The 15000-nt window shown below is 39.3% G+C and overlaps 3 protein-coding genes across 4 annotated transcripts in view; 2 read left to right on the top strand and 1 right to left on the bottom strand.

Moving 5' to 3' along the window:
- The window catches only part of LOC138026172 (ubiquitin carboxyl-terminal hydrolase 34-like), a 91339-nt gene extending 86040 nt beyond the window's left edge, over nucleotides 1–5299 (top strand). For both annotated transcript variants that reach the window (XM_068873390.1, XM_068873391.1), the window contains exons 67-71: nucleotides 480–565; nucleotides 658–714; nucleotides 1881–1964; nucleotides 2750–2884; nucleotides 3816–5299. In XM_068873390.1, the coding sequence (XP_068729491.1) occupies nucleotides 480–565; nucleotides 658–714; nucleotides 1881–1964; nucleotides 2750–2884; nucleotides 3816–4271 (818 nt within the window). In that variant the 3' untranslated portion in view covers nucleotides 4272–5299. The remainder of the gene's footprint in view (nucleotides 1–479; nucleotides 566–657; nucleotides 715–1880; nucleotides 1965–2749; nucleotides 2885–3815) is intronic.
- A 2172-nt stretch (nucleotides 5300–7471) lies between these two features.
- On the bottom strand, nucleotides 7472–10582 carry LOC138026171 (kelch-like protein 12). Its single transcript, XM_068873389.1, has one exon. It carries the CDS (start codon nucleotides 10556–10558, stop codon nucleotides 8762–8764), a length of 1797 nt encoding a protein of 598 aa, XP_068729490.1. The 5' UTR covers nucleotides 10559–10582; the 3' UTR covers nucleotides 7472–8761.
- A 347-nt stretch (nucleotides 10583–10929) lies between these two features.
- Nucleotides 10930–12936, top strand: LOC138026994 (kelch-like protein 3). Its single transcript, XM_068874479.1, has one exon. It carries the CDS (start codon nucleotides 10937–10939, stop codon nucleotides 12653–12655), a length of 1719 nt encoding a protein of 572 aa, XP_068730580.1. The 5' UTR covers nucleotides 10930–10936; the 3' UTR covers nucleotides 12656–12936.
- Nucleotides 12937–15000: the final 2064 nt, after the last annotated feature.

Here is a 15000-nt window from a genome sequence, read left to right as displayed (position 1 = left end):
TTTAGTGGGCCGTATTCTACAGTAAGGCCTGCTGTATGGCCTGCTAAATTTGAATTTTGATAAAAAATAATATTCCCTAGCACATTTTTCATGTCGTTTTGTTAAATGTTGTTAAATAAACTTGTAAAACTGTGTGAACCTTCTGCAAATATTTCAAGAAGTCAAAAACAATTTATTCGTTTTTGTGATATTGGCCTTTGGCATTTGAACCTTTCGCTTGAGTTCAACGAGTTTCCATTTCCACACACCTGATCACCTCAGCAATATGACAAATATCTTACTGACCTTTTCTTCTTGGTCCATACGGAAAGTCTTGGATCCTTGATATTCCAGTTGATGTACGGTCTGTGTGCTTTGTGCTTGGGCATAAATCAACGGCAGAAGCTTGGTCCGTAACTTACTGCATAGACCTTGAGTTCAGCTAGTAAGAGGTATATCTTCGTATTCTGTTCTTAATGATTTGTATGACTATTTCATAGGTTGTCTTCTTGGAGTTGAAGCGATTTCTCTTCATTTCACCTACTTCAGCAAGCTGTGGATGGAGGTTTACCAAAAGGCTGGAGATGTACGTGTTTTCTCTAATCAATAATCTAATTCTTGAATGTTTCATTTTCGTGTCTTTTTTTACATGTGTTATTCATACTTCCTGGTTTTTAGAGTGCAAAGTACAAGAGCTGTATGCAAAAGCTTTGCCAGCAGCCAGAGTTCTTAGAGGTTAGTCATTTATAATACCATTCAGTGCCTTAACATTAATTTTTTTCTTTGCTGATGTTAATCTCTTAACGTAATAAAAAAATTTTTTTGGCATTTTCACTATGAAGCATCCAATTGAATGCACCGTTAAACTTAGCAAAAGCAGTAGTAATTTGACCCTTGCCCAGGCTAGTTTGGGACATTGGCTTAGCCTCTCTTAAGATGAAGTCACAAACTATCATGCAAATGCAAAGCAGTTTGTGATATCATTCCAAGGCTACACCCATGCCTTTCCCTAGCTTTGGCCGTGGGACATTTGACTACCACTTTTGTCAACTTTTACCCTTCGTCTGCAGCCTTTAAGAATTTAAATTGCAAAGGGTTGATGTAAAATATGTTTTATGACATAAGTGGTTTAATTATGGTGCTGAAATTTCACCGATGACAAATTGAAAAGATAGGCTAAGTGCACTCAGAGGTGATAAGCCAAATTTTTCTTTTCTCTTGGACTGGGACAAGCATGGAATAGAGGCTAATCGTTTCCAGTCCAACAGTTATTTAACATCAAAAGAAATTAATTATTTTTTGCAATACAAAGTAAGATACTAAACAGAATAATATTATTTACACAGTACAGGAACTGTGTTGATATGCAATTTTTGAAAAAAAACCACCTTGAATCGTGAAATCATGTCACTCGTGTCAGAGGTAACTTGTTTTAATGCCTTTATTTTCAATGTCTTTATTAATGATTGTTTCAGCAGAAATGCATGCTAAACTACTGAAAGTACCTTCCGCTAAGGCAAAAAACAATTATTTGTAAGCTAAAAAAGTATGAGATAATGAGCTACTACGAAATTATTAATGTTATGTATAAAATACTACTACTGAATACAATATTTACATTAAATTACCACTTTATATTTAAAATAGGGCCTATTGATAAAGTTATTCTTGAAACGCTAGGTATTGACCCTAGGCATCTGGCTACACAGAACTCGAAGGCCTGCTGAACTTTCTTTAGTTTTGGGAAGGGAAAGATATAGAGGTTGGCCGGGCATTCTGGAGATCTTCTTGAACAGCGTGCAATCTACCTTTTCTAAGACATGATATATATTAATTAGATAGGATATGTAATTGTTCTTACAGCAGCAGTACAACAGGGCGGTGTGTTTTTCTTTTTTTAGTATGTGGACTTGATCTTATTGGATGAACGCGAAAGTCTAAATGTGCGAGAGATTTATACCTTCCTCTGCTGCTTTTTCCCCAGGGTAGGTTTAACAAAAATTCATTTTTAAATTTCTTTGAAAACTGAACAATGAACGAGGCAAACAAAGAAACAGTTTTTATGCTTTGTGGCCATGTTCTGTCAAATTCCAGCAAAATAGCAAAAGTTACTTCTTTATTGTGGCAAGGTTGTGAGAAATGCTTGTTCTTATAGCATTGCATTCCTTCTCTTGCGATTCTTCCTCAGTCGTCTTTTATCCTTTTATTCTATTCCAAGTACAAAAGCACTTAATTGTCGGTAACTGACTGAACAATTGATTGAGCAATTGATTTATCCCGTTTTTGGTAATGATGTGCAGTGCAAATCGTACAGTATCAGCATAGTGGCTTGCATTGTTTGAAAAGTCCCTCAACTTTAGTGAGAGCCCTTGAAAAGTCCTTAGAAGAGTCTTACGATTTTGTGGAACTTTGCATTTAGAGGAGGAAAAAGCAAATTAATGTTATTTGGTACTCATTTTTGCTTATGTAATTTTGATGCTCTGTGGTGTAGTCTTTGCCAGTTTTCTTGTTTGCTTTTTTTTTGGATTCTCTCTGATCAAACTGTCAAGTGAGATTTAAAAATTGCCTTTTGACTATACCAGTGTGACCGGTTAGAATCAAATGTGATCCTTAAGAACTTAAGCTGTCCTTGGAAAATGGTTACAATTTCTGAACACTGAATGGCAAATATTTAAAAATCAGCTCCCATACCCATGGCACTCATGTTTGTTGGTGTTTCAACTTGCTGCTCAGAATTCTTCGTTTGATTTCCTTGCACCTTTCTGCCCAGGTCTCAAACCAGGTGTTGGTAAATCAGTGGAATAATTTGGTGCAAACACTTGTCGCTACAGTGGTCGCTGATAAACCAGTGGCAGAGAAAGCTAGTGATTCAGAGCTGTGTGTTGTGGCTGAGCGACTCACTGCGGTAAGATCCGGTTGCATTGTAAATTAAGTCACTCTCAACTTACCGGTATTTCGTAATAATATTGCAAGTGAGGACAATTAAGTGTTTGTAAACTATGTGAGATTCAATGTTGAAGGTCACAGACGAATACCAGAGAAAATGACAGTTTAAACCGTTTCCTTCCAGTTCCCTGAAAGACCTTTTTTTTTTCCACCAGGCCCCAGTTGTTCAAAAGGTGGATAATGTTATCCACCGGATAAATCACTATCCGTTGGAAAGCACAATTGGTTTCGCTTTGACGTGATCTACTGGATAGTGATTTATCGCCCAAGTTAATATTGATTAGTAAATGATAGCCTTATTTAATTAATCAGGAGGGAAAAAAAACGGCAACTTGACCAAGTTTAAATTTTTCTTGTTGACATGTGCCTCCTTAACCCATTTACCGGTAATCCCTGAAGTGGCACCCATTGACAAGTAAAAGTGGTTTGGCATTAGACAGAGTAACATCTATAAGCCTTGCTCTCAGGAATTAAGGACGGTGCCTACTAATTGAAGCTATTTTTGCCCTTTCTCAAATTGAAGCTTAATTATCTCTCACAAATGCATGGTTATCCCCAATTTTCTTTTTGAATACCAAGAGTACTTACTAAGATCTACTTCCTCCGGATAGTTTTAAACCACGCAAAAATATCCCTGTATTAGTAAGCATCGGCGATAGGAAATCTGAGTATCTGGAGATGCGCAGAACGTATGCGCAATAACAATAGTAGGCACCGTCCTTAATGGGTTAATATATTGTTTATAGAGTTATTGCTAAAAAAAAAACAATTTTAAAATTGGATGTCTCCACTGTAACTGTAACGACCACAACTAAAGGTGTTCAACACCCAAAAATCCCTTCTTGCTGTTACAAACCTAGTAACTTACTAAATGTGGTTCCCCTTCGTAGGAGCTCCGAGCGATGTCATTGCTGTTTTCAGTGCGTCCACCTGAAAAATCACACATAAGCTCACTTCTACATCCCAGCCTTGAAAACCTGTTGGCAGTATGCCGCAAATATCAGGAAAAGAAGGCAATACGTTCTGGTGAGTCTGAACGGCAACAGCAAGACAAAGATAAAGCAAAGACCATCAAAGGGGAAACAGGTGAAGAACCATTGAAGAAGCGAAGGAGAACTTTGGAAGGTGAAGAACAGAAAGATTCGAATGTCGAGTCAGTGGGTACTGAAATGCCGGGAACGAGCAACGATGATACGGCTGTGTCTGAAAAGAAAGAAAAAACACAGGGCGGAGTACAGAAACAGCCTCAAAAGACTGGTTCGTTATGGGGCTCTAAACCATCTGTTGATTGGGTAGACTCACTGGTCAAGGCTATTCAAAGCACTATCACTAAAGTTCCTGTGTAGGGTTCCTGTGTGAGTAAAGCCTGCATCAAAATAAATCCCCAAGTCGAAAGAAAGTACAAGGAAGAGGAAGAATGCTTTGCTAACCTTCAACCACGTTTACTTTGGTGAAGTGTGCACTTCCATTTGTTTGTGCTGTACTGTGCTTGTAGCATTGGGATCTGGGAGAACGTTTTGGTGAATGCTTTTGCCAACGGCAACATTCAAGGAGATTTAAATGCGGTTGAATCCCGAAAAGTTTGCAGCGGCGGATCTTCAGTCACACCAATGACAGCTGTGTACCGTTGCTGTTAAAAAAAAAAAAGAACTTAAAACCCTTGAACCAGTTCAGCCCATCTTATTGAAGGAACATGTGTCGAAGATTTTTGTCTCCTTTATTTTACTTCTTTTTAGTCATTTGCTTCCTTAAGTTAGGAATTCTGGACAGTGCATAGCACATTAATTGATCATCGTTAAAAAAAAGGAATTTTGGTTCTGTGTATAGCATATAATATAGCTATGTCGAGTTACAACTATTGTTTCATTTTGCAAGTATACTTTCAAGCTGTTTTGGTTCCTTTAAGTACACTGAGCATATTTATTGTGGTAATAGTGGATTTTCATGATGGTGACATTGGCATTGAGATCTTTAAGGACATATTTGTTTTGAAAAGAACTTTTCAAACATTCCATTTTCAGGTCAAAATATTTCTTGCAATAAACACAATTACGTCCAAACTATTCTCATTTTAATAATCCTTGGTTAACCTTTGTAAAAATAAGTGCATCTGTAATATTATATACGATGCTAATTTGGAAGAGGAGAAATTGTTGCATCGATATCAAGACACTGCCTTTTTATCAAATAGTGCTCAAAATATCAAGTGGTTGGAAATTAAAGTCAAGTCTGTCATATTTCTTTAGCATACGTTAGTTTTTTCCCTTAATTCTAAAATAGTTGATCGTGGTTGAGATAATGGTTGATCAGGCCTGCCAGATGCATTAGTCTTGTCTCTGAACATGAGAACAAAATAAATAATTTTTATCGAAAATGAGTTGGCCTATAATCTATAAATATTGTTATGGCCCAATAGTTTCCAATTCACCTGAAGACCTGGATCAAAAATGAATTTAAAGAACCTTTTTGAGGGTTTTGAAGGGAGATATTTAACAATTATTGTCATACCGCTGAGTTTTTTCTCCCAGCAGCGCGTGCTCTCATTGGTTACTTCGAGGTCACATGACATCTAACAATAAAAACTGTTCCCGCCAAAAGTCTGAGCGAGCAACATTGCAAGATCTTTGACGTCAGAGGGTAACAGTGCATAGTTACCCGCGAATGTTGACCGACGACCGCCGCTGCCGTTGCACGTTTTTCTTTTCGTGCTATATAACAAATCACTTAATGACTGGTCCCTCGGGAAACAGTTCATTTTGTTTCCCTCGAGACCAGTCATTAAGTGTTTACTCTAAGAGGGCGCGATGGATATGAAGTGGTCGATAACCAACGAGAAGCGTAGCGCCGAGTTGGTTATAATCATTTTACATCCAGCAAACCCGAGTAGAATAATATTTTATTAAAAACTCCAGGATCAACAACTCGTCCACTGAAGCATCGATTTCTGCCTCGGTCAATACTATTCCCGTCCAAAACGGCTTTTGTCGGCCATTTTTTCTCAGAGCTGCAAAAATGTGTTCAGCTCGCTTCATTTCTGACGCGTTCCTTGACCATATTAGGTACAGCAGGTATATTTAGCAATTATTCCATGAGCGCGCGTTGGATATGAGATGATAAATAGCCAACGAGGCGCGTAGCGCCGAGTTGGTTATTTGGCTATTTATTAAATTCCTAAACTCCAAAAATTTGGAAGTATGAAATACGAGCGAAATCGAAAAAACTTGATGAAGATGCGATGTTGTGTAATACATTGTCAGACAGACGTAGGCTCATCACAAAAACATTTCTCGCCTTTTCGCGTACTTCTAAACGTCGGAATTGATCCAAAGTTTCTACAAAAAATTTTTTTTCTGTTTTGGCTTTATTCAAAGAGAAATTTCGCTTTCCGGCGAAAGAGTTTTCAGCTTAGCAACGCTTAACGCAATCATTTACCATATAAGGTCAAACTAAGGTACATGAGCTGATAACCGAGATTGAGTGAATGGAAATCTGATGCACTACACTACACACTATGTCATCGGGTTTGTAAGTGAGTAAGTGTAAGACCGTGGCAAATAGGCCCGTACACGTGCATAACTCACGAACATAAACAGGTCTGCTGGAAGCGAGCTGGAGTTTCAACAAAATGAGGTCCAAAATCTACATGAATTTATGATGCTGATGAATAATAAAGCAACTGCTATTTCCAAAACGATGGAATTACCCGGTGATAAATAACCTCGTCTAGGAGAGTGAATTTTTGACTTTGCAGAAACAATGGTCAACAACCTCAAGAGTTGGGTTATTGTGATTTTTGTGTTGAATTCACACATTTCTTGTCAATCTTTAAAACACTTGAAAAAACAAAAAACCGGTGTCTTGCCATCATTTTGACACAGATGTAGGTACATACTCCATGCCAAGAACCTAAAGCAGGCCAAGAACCTCGAGTAGGCTCAAGTAGGTCAAGAACGTTAAGTAAACGGAAGAACGTGTAGACTAGTAAGTGTTGTTTATATACAGTACAAAGCTTAGTATTATGGTGCATCCATGGCATTCTCCCTTGGAGTATATACCCAGATGTATCACTTTCGATTTTGCGATTTATTTGTGCAGCCAAAAGTATAATAGAAAAATTGAACATAGCAAAAACCTCCCAACATGTTTTTCGCTGATGGTAACTTTTTATTCGCGGTTCAAAATTTGGTTTTCATGTGGCAAATTTTGTTGCTGGTGGCAAATTATTTTATTATTGATCAACACTACATGAAAACTGCTTCTCTTATATATTTATTTACTTTTGCATCAAGCAGGCTAACAAAATCTGTACCTTACCTAGTTTGCATTTTTGAGCATTAAAATAGAATTTTGGGTCCTATGTTTCTGACGGCAAGTCCTAGAGGTCACCCATCCAAACACTAGCCCTGCCCTACAGGGCTTAACTTCAGGGAACTGTTGTCTTACAAAGCTGTCAGAGGCTCAGAGTACACACGCAAAGTTGTGGTGAAAAAGAAGTTGTAAGGGAACTTGAAAATGATCAACATGTCAGCCTCTAAGCCAATGTTCCTCGATTCTCTTTTATTTTCTTCAAACTTTCTGGGATTTAGTATTTTACTAGTAACCACATGTCTTCTCAGGGAGCTATTTACCTGAGACATCTACCATGGCACTATAATGATATACGGGACCAAAACAATATCTTGCTATATAACAATGTGTACTATTAGAGCTACATAAATTACGCAAATTTAACTCGAATCTCCTGGAAGACAAAATGCAGCTCTGATGACACGATACCGCACTGTGTTACTGCACTACCACACATACGCATTGCGTGCCCATCATCAGTTTCGATAATTTCTAATACCAGCAGGACATTGAAGTCCTCAAAGAAAACAATACAGAGAGATGAAATTTAGCCCAAGGTTAACCCTGAACAAATGCATATTCTTATGCAGTGGTCTACAATACTACATAGGTGGATTTTATACTGGTCTATTAAATTAAACCTCTTGTGGTGAATACTGGTACATTCTGGCTTCTCTCTAATGATGGAATGAGGAAGTGGTTCATAGCCACGTAAAGACTTTGTTTTGGCTTCTCTCTGTTATCTAAATTCTTGGAACAATGTATAGAAGAAAGTATAAGATTTGGCTGAGTCTTCCATTAAACTAAAATTGTGTTGTGTGACCAGAAACCAGTTTTCAGTTTTTAAGTGCACTAAATATTTGTTTGTATGACTCTGTAACACATTTTCTATAATTCTCCTCAGCTGGTATTTCTAAGACTTTTAAGTACATCTGCATAAGTTCCTTTTGATTCAAATGCCAACCGCAACAGTTTCAGGTATTCAGGGTAAACTGCAATATTCCGATCGAAGGTTGGCTCGCAAAATGTTGACTTTGGATGGGTATTGAGATGGAAGTGAAACACAGATGTAACATAACAGCAAAGTAAAAATCCGCAAGTAAAATGAGGATAGCTTTGATCTAGATAAACTGCTTATGCACATTGCTCTTTTGTCTCTGAGTATTATCTGCAACACACAATGTTGCAATGCTGAACATGGCCATTATAGAGTAGTAAAGTATAAAACTTTTTCACTGCAGGGAATATACTCCTCAGAAAAGAAACCAACTAGTATGTACGTTTGTCCATGTTCATCTTCACAGTTTGATCCTTGAATTAATTATTGTGGACCTTATATTATTTCTAATGTTCTTTTGTAACTCCACCTGCTTTTGGGCGAATTTGTTGAATAGTTTATCACTCTTTCATTAGGGGTGGTGTAATCCACATTAATCAGCTGAGATCCCAGCATACTTGCAAGCATTGATAGGCAACCTTCTTCTGACCTTTATGTTAAATGTTCTACACCCTGGGGCATTGATCCATCTTCTCCCATTCCAATAATTATCTTGTCAACATGTACTCTGGCTAAACAAGCTTTGTAGAGAACTCCATTTTTAAAATGGCTGACAGGTATAGCTGATTCAACCTGCCACTTGTTTTGATCAGAGTCATACATTTCAACTGATAATTCTGTTGATTTACTAGAGCTCTTTGAGCCACCAACAACATACAAAGCTCCTTTAAAGCACACCATGCTTGCAGAGTGCCGTGGTTTATTGAGACTGGGTATAATTTGCCATTCATTAGTTGAAGGGTTGTAAACCTCACATGTGCTAAGAACTGCAGGTATAAACCCATTCTCTTTTTTCATCCCCCCAGCAACATAGATCTTCCCATTCATGGCTGCTCCAAAAGCATTATGTCTGGCATTGATCATGGGTGCAAGCTCTTCCCAAACATTTTCATCAGGGTTAAATTTCTCCACTTTGGTTGTTGCAGTAATACACTTGTTTTCTTTATCAGTGCCACCCATTACGTAAACAAAGTGAGCATTAGCTACACCACAGGCACCCCAGCGATTGAGTGGACCACTCCCACAGCATTGCCAAATATTCTTTTCAAGGTTGTATTCAAAAATGGTGTTCTCAGGGACAGCTTCAGTGTTGGTTAAGGCATACAAGCTGCTGTGACCATCCAGTACAAACAAATTCGAAAACTCTTCTGTCCATTGGAACTTTGTCTGAATTGTTCCCCAGGAGTTGGTGGTTGGCATGTAATATTCTGCTACCTGTGACTGGTTGTTCTCAACTTTCTGCTTGCTAAATATGTAAACCCTATCTCTATACTGCATTATGGAATGGTCTCGATGTTCCAAGGTAGTGTCTATCAACTGATGCCACTTTTTTTCACTTGGGTAATAACATAGTGCTTTCCGCCCACCACAGACAAAAATGACATCCTCATTCCTCTCCAAGCATTTTCTTGCTGGTTTCGTATAACTCTCTCCAGTGCCATTTAAAATGAACTTGACACATTCCACCACAAAATTGACACAATCCAGGTTAGTTTTTATCAACTCTTCATTAAGCAATTCGTTCAACAGAAATTCATGTGAAATCGACGCCAGGCGGACTTGATGCAAAAGTTTGGGAAAGCTCTCTTCTCTTTCATTCCTGTTGTGCCACACCCACTTCAGGATTCCCTTAAAAATTTCTTCCTCAGCCGTAACAATGACGTCATCACTGGACACCCAGGTAAGCATTTGCGTGACGTCAAGACCCAGAAAATCAGTTGTTCCCATAACTTCACTGAAATTTGCATTGATCATCTTGCACGATTCTTCCATAAGCCCAAAAGACTGGTACTTTTCAGCAAAATAATAGTTGAAAACACAGTTCTCCGTTGTCAGATTCATCTTCAAGAATTCACCAGCTAGTGTTTTTAAACCTGGTAAAAGAAGATAATCTGCGGTTGCAATCAAATCGTGACTGTTTTCCTCTGTCAGTGAGACATTTCCCGTGTAAATATATGCAATAACTTGTTCGATCACAGCTGCAGTTGCCTCTTCAAGTTCGATTTTGATCAAATGTTCTTTGCTCTCTTTCATGTCGCTCTCAAGGAGTGACAAAAAGAACGGGCTTGATGCGGCTAACACGAGTTTGTGAGCTTTAAACTCCTCGTCTTTTACCGCAACTGCCACATCACAGAAACGCTCACTTTTTCTCAGGGCATCGATACGTTCTATGAGTTCTTCACAGTGTTGTTTAGGATCTGGCGACATAGTGTGAGACACAGTTGCCATGATTAATCAAATGCAAGGCCTAGGCGGAAGTTATACCGACCACAAAAGGTCCTTTTTTGATGACTCCAGACAATATTGCCGGTGTGGGGGTACAGGGGAGATCAGTTCAGTGTATTCCTCATTTCATCTTATTGAATTTCATCGTTTCATCGATCAAAAAATACGTTAAAAGATCCAAGCTTGTGTCTAGTTTACGCTCTTAACAAATTCAAGACGATAACTCAGATCTTTTGCAAAGTTTCTTTTCCTCCCTACCCCTCTCTCGAAGTTGGGCCTGTAGCTTAGCCATCCGGAAACGTGTTGTTTGGCAACCTCGTTCCCAGTGTTTGATTTCCGCAAAGAAGCCCTGGGAACGAGATTCGTTTGTCTCTGTCCAATATGGCGGCTGTGATGGAGGCAATTTCTGTTCAACCTTCGCAACACTGTCACGAACTTATCGCGCGTCTTGATGCCCTGAGAGAAAGCAGACGTTTTTGTGATGTGACAGTCGCGGTAAAGGGCGAAGAGTTTAAGGCTCACAAAATTGTGCTAGCTGCAGCGAGCCCGTTCTTCTTGTCGCTTTTTGAAACGAATATGAGAGAGAGCAACGAGAATTTGGTCAAAATCGAACTTGAAGAGACAACAGCCTTCGTTATGGGAGATGTACTGAAGTACATTTACACAGGGTGTGTTTCGGTCACTGAAGAGAGGGCCCATAATTTGATCGCGACTGCGGATTATCTTCTATTACCAGGCTTAAAAACATTGGCTTGTGAGTTTGTCATGAGCAATGTGACATCTGAGGGTTGCCTTTTCAATTACTTGTTTGCTGATAAATATCATTGTCCAGAGCTAAAGAAAAAGTCTTGCGAGATGATTAAATTAAATTTTAGTGTTGTCATGGGAACAGAGGATTTTTTAAAACTTGATGTGGACCAAGTCATGGAGTGGGTGTCTAGTGATGACGTCATCGTTCGTGCTGAGGGAGAAATTTTCCGTGGCATTGTGAATTGGGTAGCATACAGTAAGGTGGAAAGAGAAAAGTATTTACCAGACTTGCTGCACCAGATCCGTGTGTCATCCATGTCACACAGATTTTTACTGAATGAGTTGGTCGAGGAAGAGCTCATCAAAACTAACCGTGTGTTTTTAAATTTTGTGGTGGATTCCCTGAGGGGAATCTTAAACACTGATCAAGAACAAATTGGCAAGCATCCACGAAAATGCCTGGATACACAGAGCGATGTAATTTTTGTTTGTGGTGGAAGAAAGTGCTCATGCTACCTACCAGATCAAGACTTGTGGTCTCAATTGCCTGACATGATTTTTGACAGTAAGAATCAGCCTTGTGTACAATTTAGAGATAAAATTTACACTTTCAACAATCAAAACTCAAAGACTGGCCAAGCCAAAGTGGCACAATACTACTTGTCTTCATCAAATGCCTGGGTGGCCATCCAGACAAGGCTTCCAGCAGAGGGAGAAGAATTTTCTAGCTTAACGACACTAAATGGGAAGATTTATGGAACAGGTAGATTTAGTGGGATTCTGTTTGAGTATGATCCCAGTAAAAATGAGTGGGCTGTGAAGACACCGGCCATGGGTCGTTGGGGATGCTGTGGTGTCAGTGATGGCAAGCATATCTACGTAGTAGGTGGCACTTTGCATGAACCGCGTGAACACACAATCGGATCCTTCAAAGTGGAAAGGTTCGATCCAAATTTAAACAAGTGGGAAGAGGCTGCAGCTATGAATGAAGCAAGGCATAATGCCTTTGGTGCTGCTATGAATGGCAAGATATACATTGCAGGTGGTATAGCAGCGAATTTGAGTGAGATGTACAGTCCATCCACTAATGAATGGCAGTTGATGGCAGCTCCAAAAGTCCCACGTGATTACGCAAGCATGGTAAGCTTGAGTGGATCCCTTTACATACTTGGAGGCTTTAGAGACGAAATAACTGAATTAAGAGAGCGTTGTGTGGAAATGTTTGATTTTGAAATGATGGAATGGAAAATAAAATCAGCTATTCCTATTGACATTACAAGTGCAACAAAAAGAGAAACAGGATATGCCTTCAAGGCTTGCTTTGCAAGAGTTGATAGAAATGAGTTGTGAGGAGTCAAACAATCTAAAACTGCTGACACTGACAGTTCTAATTATGGAAATTTGCCAGTTAAATTTGGAGCCACTTTGCTGAATAAATGTGTCAATAAGGTCTGATATTGAGCTTAAAGATTGCCTTCTCAGTTCAAGTCTGGCATTTTATCCAGGTTACTGTACAATGCAATTAAGTTCAAGTATTACCAATGGTTCCTTGCTTCTGAGAAGTCTTCAAATCTGTAGTTGTGAAACTAAAGGAAGCAACACAAGCATTAAACTGCAATTAACCTTGTTAATTTTGTTAATGATGTTGTTGGCTTTCAAATAAGTGAAGTCTTTAATGTCAATGGACTTTGAATTCTTCACACTTTTCTTGTTAGTTCCTTGTGTTATTTTTGCTATGAATTACTCTCAATTAGACTATCACCACATTTTTTAAAGTTGTTGTGAAAAGTATCCTTTGAACAACCCGTGAAAGAAACTTTTGGATCCAGTCTGTGATTTATTTTGCATGTGTTCATGGAAAGAAACTTCATATTTGCCTTGATTGCGGCCAATCATTTTCAAGAAAGTATCAGGTCACCTTATCCTCTCGTGTCATTTCACATCCAATCGAGCGATTGTTATAAAATGTTAAATACATTATTTTCCTCTGAAGTTTGGAATTCTTCCAACATTATGGACAAAGATCAGGAATTGTTTTATAAGGGCATATTGCCAGCTCAGCTGCTTTGTATGTCTTCTTGTAAGGATGTTGCATCCAAAGATTGAAAGTAATTTATCAGCAATGGGTGTGAGTGCTTTATCAAGGTTTCCATACATAGTTCCAGACTCCAAGAAACAGATGAAAGCATGAGGCCCAGGCTGACTGCTTTTATTGTTTCGAGATTATCTATAAGTTTGAAAAGAATAATATCAGCTGGTCTAACACTACAGTCTGGCTATGATATAATTCTCTCTGCCTTATGATTTTTTCCATTGCACCCCCTAACCTCAAAGGAGTAGTCAAATTAAGGTAATACTAAGGCCTCGTGCATGTACATTTGAAGTTAGGTCTTGTGAGGCTTAAGTTGGCGGATTCATTTGAAAGCCCCAGGCCTTGCAGAGACTTCTTTTGTTATTCCATCAGCATGATCCTGCCAACTGAGTGTCAAATAAGCTTCAACTGAAGATATCTGTAAGACAATTCTCGGCAGGTTCAAAACACAGGTCATAGGTCATTGTTTTACCAATAAAGATACAACCCTAACCTGTATACCATTGCTAACATTAGGCCTAAAAACTTTTGTTTAGACCTAAATAGGCCAAAGGTTAACTTAAATGAGTGTTTAGGGTTCTTTCTGTATTGGTAAAACAATGACCTGTGACCTGTGTTTTTGTACCTGGCGGGCAATTCTTTCAATTAATTCCAATTCAGACCTTGATTTAAGGGACCCAGTCTAATGACTGTTGTGAGGACTTCTGTTTGACCCAAATTCGTACTTCATGTCCTCGCCGGTTGTGAAGAAGGCCTTAGTCAATCCAAATATAAAGTTAAAGGGTAAAGGGGTAAAGTATCTGTTACGGCCCTAGAAAGGCCTATCAGGCCGGCGCTTATCTCCGATTTCCGTAGCATGAAGCAACTAGGAATATTTCTACTCCCCCTGGACGGGATGCTACTCCAGCGCAGGGTTACCCACATTTTCACCTGTACCCATTTATCCACCTGGTTGGAGAGAGGCACTGTGAGAGTAACATAATGACATAACATAATGACCCCGGCCAGGACCAGAACCCGGACCACTCGATCCGGAGTCGAGCTCCCTAATCATGAGGCCACCTCGCCTCCCCATTTAAGTATCATGCTATGTACTTATTGACTGAGTTGGAGGGCCGGATATGAAAATACTTGGCCCGAGGTCATGGTGTACGGACCGTGCGCAGCGAGGTCTGTGCGCCATGACGAAGGGCTCATCATTTTCCTGTCTGACCGACCTACACTCAGTCAATTAGCATTTTATCAATGGGCTCTCTACACCATTCTTTACACCATTCATGGACAATATAAGTAACAAAAATTTGCACAGAAAATTTATCTAATGCGTTGTTTGCATTTGCCCTTTTGGCTGTAAATAACTTGGATGCCGTTCAAAAGCAACGAAATCCTCTGAAATCGCGTCGCACGTTGGCGTCGAACAACTCGCTGCAGTCGCCGTGCACGGTTGCCGTTCCTCTAGGTCAACCTAATGCCGACGTGGTGAGTAATTCTTGCCTTTTGTTGGTCTGCTTTTCGTTATTGTGCGTATGTACCCACGGCTAAGTTTTCCCTGAGCTTGGCTTCCCCGAAGGGGTATCTTATACCCTTCCGTTGCTGTGTCCCT

Source organism: Montipora capricornis, chromosome 12 (assembly GCF_036669925.1).
Source record: "Montipora capricornis isolate CH-2021 chromosome 12, ASM3666992v2, whole genome shotgun sequence".
Classification (NCBI taxonomy): Eukaryota; Metazoa; Cnidaria; class Anthozoa; order Scleractinia; family Acroporidae; genus Montipora; species Montipora capricornis.
This window is presented reverse-complemented; position numbering and strand designations above follow the sequence as displayed.

What these genes read in the sequence shown, in the direction of transcription:
- LOC138026994 (XM_068874479.1), top strand. Translation starts at nt 10,937, where the DNA reads ATGGCGGCTGTGATGGAGGCAATTTCTGTTCAACCTTCGCAACACTGT.
- LOC138026171 (XM_068873389.1), bottom strand. Translation starts at nt 10,558, where the DNA reads ATGGCAACTGTGTCTCACACTATGTCGCCAGATCCTAAACAACACTGT.